A 4,073-nucleotide genomic window follows, 5' to 3' on the forward strand; every position below is an offset into this window, starting at 1 on the left:
CCCAGGGCCTAGGGTCATGCGAGTGCGTGGTGGCGGGAGGGGCACACCCTGCCCCGGGCGGCACAGATATTCTTTTGTGGGGCCCCAGGGTCCACCTGTGGCCCTGGCCGCCTTCTCGGTCAGCCCCGAGTCCCAGGAAAGCGTGCCAAGACCAGAATCTCCTCTGTCCCCGGGGAGAGAAGGCGGCCCTGCCCTGGCCCAGTGCTGTGTCCTTGAGCTGGCTGCTGTGAAATGCAGACAGCTGGACACCACAGAGGGGGTCAGACATGGCGAGGGGCCACCACAAGGAGCAGGCTGGACGGCCCCTCAGGGCAGGGGTCCCCCTGTGCCCTGGACGTGCAGTTGTGGACAAGCAGGCAGGCTCCCCACCCAGGGCTCAGACAGGTGGACAGACACCAGTGTGGTCATTCAGGTGGGAGCTCCAGAGCAGTGGGCCTAGGAGCTGACAGAAGTGGGCCTGTGAGCTGGGACTAGGTTACCAATGGTGAGGCGATTCGCCCTGCAGCCCAGGGCTGGTGTCCAGACAGACACACGGGAGAAGGTGTGAGGAGACGGAGTGGAGGGTCGGGGGTGTGTGGCCACAAGCCAGGGGCCGCCGGGAGCTGCAGGAGGCAGGAGGGACCCCCCACCCCCCGCCCAGCCCCGGAGACTGCAGGGGGCTGGCCCTACCGGCACCTGGATCTCAGACTTGGGGCCTCGGCACTGGCAGGGAATACGCTTCTACAGTTCTCATCCTCCCCAGTCTAGGGGCCCAGAACATGAAAACTGTTCTCCACAGACAACCCACAGGGAATGTGTCACAGTTGGGGTGTACCTGGGGGGACTCCCCGAGGAGGCCGTGCTGAAGCTGAGCCCCGAACCCTCAAACGGTGCAGAAGATCACAGGCCGGGGGGCCGCAGGGGCAACTGGCCACCAGGGCGGCAAGGCCAGGGCTGAGCTGGATGCCTGCCTCTCATTCCTTGCCCACCCTGTTTGCCTGCGGGTCAGACCTCGCGCTCGCGGAAGACCCTGCAGGACGGGGGACGTGCGCTCAGAGAAGGGAGCAGGCTGAGGTGAGGCCACAGGCCCCTCCCGTCGCCCCAGCTGCAAGACGGCCCTCCGCCCCCCACAGACCGCGTGGGGCCCTGCAGCTTAATGAGCCGTGGGTGGAAATGACAGGTTCCCTTGCCAGCTGGCCGCAGAGTGCAGGGGGTCTGTGCCAAGTGCCCCAGGACCCTGGGCTGGGGCTACAAAGGGCGGCTGAGGGAGGGCCCACAGAGCCTCTTGGAGCCTCAGCGGAAGGACCTGCTGGCGGCGTGAGCCCAGAGCCCCCGAGATGAGGACCCTGGCCCTGACTCTGACCGTCACCCTCGGCCTGACCTCAGCCCTGCAGGCCCGGGACAGCCTGTCCTTCCAGGGGCCGGATGTGAGGCTCCGGGGGAGGGTGGGGGTCGGGGGTCCCGGGCTGAGCCCTCCCTGTCCACGGAGGCCAGCGTCTCGGGGTCAGGAGGGAGACGCAGTTTAGGGCTCGGCCCTGGCCCTCCCCACAGACAGAGACCGCCAGGGCTGGGAGACTGGGGGCCAAGGGGCCTCTGTCCCGTGCACTCAGCCCCACGCTGCGCCCCAGGAAGGTGCTGGAAGGAGGGGACCTCAGATGTGCCGGGGGGGCAGCCTGGGGGTGTCTGAGGGGCTCCGGGGGGCATCGGGTCGAGGGAGCTGGCCGTGGCGGGGTGGCTGGCGAGGTGGAGGAGAGGCGGCCGCCTGGCTCACGCGTGTTTCAGATTTCGGGGAAGTGGTTCATCACGGCCTTCGTGGAGACCGAGGGCCACACAGGGGACAGCGTGTTCCCCGTCACGTTCTCCGTCCTGAGCGACACCCACGTGTGGGCCTCCACGACACACAGGTGAGTGTTGGGGCTGCTCCTGGCCGCCCGCTGGCCCCAGGCCCGAGGCCCTTCATCAGGCCGGGCTGGGCAGAGGCCGCGAGCCCAGCCCCTTCAGGGTCCTCCCGCCGTCCTGTAGGCGTGGGGAGAGGCTGAACGCCCTCTGAACTCTGCAGAAGGGGCCAGGGCTCTGCCGGGATGGGGGCGGAGCAGAAGGCTCCACCCGGAGTCGGGGTCCCCTGCGCTGCTCTAGGGTCGGGGTGGGGACCCCGAGCATCCCCAGGGCGGAGGGGACCTCAGGCCCCTGTGCACGGGGCTGTGTCCTCCAGGACCCGGGGCTTCTGCTACGACATGGACGTCGTCCTGGAGAAGACCAGCAGGCCCGGCACTTACACCGCCTGTGAGTCCGGGACGGCGGGGTGGGGCCCCAGAGTGGGAGCCCCAGGCTGGGTCCTGCGGCCAAAAGGGGGCCGTCAGGATGGGGAGCCCCCTGCTGGGGCTCAGGGTAGGCGGGGGCACCAGAGGACAGGTGACTAGATCCAGGGGGGCATGGCAATCGGGGCCCCCCACCGCCACCAAGCCAGGTGCCAGGACTCGCTGCTAACACGCCCGGCCCGTGGCCCTCTGCAGCGAGGGGCAAGACGCACGTGGATGTGGAGGAGCTGCCCGCAAAGGACCACCTCGTGTTTTACTGTGAAGGGCCGTTCGAAGCGGGAAGGTTCAGAACAGCCAAGCTCTTGAGTGAGTCCCCTCTCCTGGCCTGGCCCCGTCTCTGCTCCAGGGGCCCTGCCCGCTCAGCAACAGCCCTTCTCTGCCCAGGGCTTCAGCGCCTCTGAAGGGGCAGCACTTGAGGCACGAGATGCGCACAGGCCCGCCGCTGGCCCTGCTGCCCGGGGCCCGTGCAGGCAGTCAGCTGGTGCCCGGGGTCTGTGCAGCAGCAGCGCCCTCTGGCCCAACAGACTGCTCCAGGGGCACATTCTGAGTCCCGCTTCTGGAGGCAGGAGGCGCTGACGGAGGAGTTCTCGGCGGGTGAAGGCCAGGGTTCTCTGGTCAGAGGGCAGCGCAGCTCCTCTGGGAGGGGAGCCCTTCCAGGTCAGGGGCCTGACCCTGCAGGTGGCTCTGGGATCTGGCCTGGGTCCCCCCGGACCCCCAGGGACTTAGGTGTCCCCCGGGGCTTCCCCCCACTTTCCCTGGGACCTGCCAGCTGGAAGGGGCCCGTCTCCTCCGCGCCTGCTCAGCGTCCACTCCAGACATACTCCTCCTGCCCTCCTGGGTGTCCCCTGAGGCCTGACTCACCGGGCACCTGGCCTGCAGGTAGGAATCCCGAGGTGAACCCAGAGGCCCTGGAGGCTTTTAAGAAATTCGTCCAGCGCAAGGCCTTTTCCCTGGAGGACGTCTTCACACCTGAGCAGACGGGTGAGGGCCCAGCCCTATGGCACCCCCCGGGTCCCCTCTGCATCCTCTTCATGCCCCGGGTCCCTCCCTCCATCCCCTCCCGCCCCTCCCCGGCCCCTCCGTGGGGAGACATCAGCGCTGTGACAGGTCACAGGGAGCCCCGGGGGGCCCCGCTCTGGGTCTCCGTGCCCCACGTCCGGGCTGCGGGCGGTGAGGGGTCTGGGCCCCTGTGCGGGGCGTCTTCTCACTCCTGGCTTTGTCTTGGTCTCTACAGAAAGCTGCAAGCCTGAAAGTGACTAGGGTGAGTGGTCCTTGAAGCAATCGAGGGTCTCGGCTCAACGGGGCTTCAGGGTCCACCGGGCTCCCCAGGGCAGGCAGGAGGGACCCCACGTGGCCAGGAGGCAGCGTCTCTGCTCTGAGGGCCCCTCCGGCCGGCCCCGCCCTGCAGGGTCTGTTCCTGGGCTGCACTCCGCCCAGGCGCCCGCTCTGTGCTCAGGGCTCACTGTTGGGTAACTCGGGACGTCTGTGCCCTCCCGGCTGTGCACCGGGCAGAAGGTGCATTCTGCCCCCGGCGCTGCAGCCCTGGGGGCAGGGAGAGCCCCGTCTGCCCCCTTCCTCCATGACCTTTCCCCTCCTCTCCAGGGCAGGGGCACCAGGCTCCACGGCAGCCCCCGGCAGCACCATCAGGACCCGCCATCCTGCGGGACGTGGGAGGAGCCCCTGGGACCTGGGCCTCCCCACCCCCTGCTCCCCTGCCCTGCTTTCTCGCCCAGGCCTCCCTCCCCTCTCTGGCTTCAAATAAAAGGCTTCAGCGTC

At 68.6% G+C, this 4,073-nt stretch overlaps 1 protein-coding gene across 1 annotated transcript; it reads left to right on the forward strand.

Annotated features, from left to right (window-relative positions):
• The first annotated feature begins 1,316 nt into the window (after positions 1-1,316).
• On the forward strand, positions 1,317-4,073 carry LOC147362259 (vomeronasal secretory protein 1-like). The gene is made up of 7 exons (XM_086323913.1): positions 1,317-1,406; positions 1,762-1,883; positions 2,192-2,262; positions 2,493-2,603; positions 3,177-3,278; positions 3,532-3,558; positions 3,900-4,073. The coding sequence occupies exons 1-6, from the start codon at positions 1,317-1,319 to the stop codon at positions 3,555-3,557; spliced, it is 522 nt and encodes a 173-aa protein (XP_086180039.1). The 3' UTR covers position 3,558; positions 3,900-4,073.

The sequence above is a fragment of the Bos grunniens genome, chromosome 11, assembly GCF_055505025.1.
Source record: "Bos grunniens cultivar Pamir isolate PY7600 chromosome 11, Bosgru_T2T1.0, whole genome shotgun sequence".
NCBI lineage: Eukaryota > Metazoa > Chordata > Mammalia > Artiodactyla > Bovidae > Bos > Bos grunniens.

Excerpts from the sequence above, each read along its gene's own strand:
- LOC147362259 (XM_086323913.1), top strand. The coding sequence starts at position 1,317 with ATGAGGACCCTGGCCCTGACTCTGACCGTCACCCTCGGCCTGACCTCA. Across the intron at positions 1,407-1,761 it reads TGTCCTTCCAGGGGCCGGAT|ATTTCGGGGAAGTGGTTCAT; the intron begins GTGAGGCTCCGG and ends CGCGTGTTTCAG. Across the intron at positions 1,884-2,191 it reads TGGGCCTCCACGACACACAG|GACCCGGGGCTTCTGCTACG; the intron begins GTGAGTGTTGGG and ends TGTGTCCTCCAG.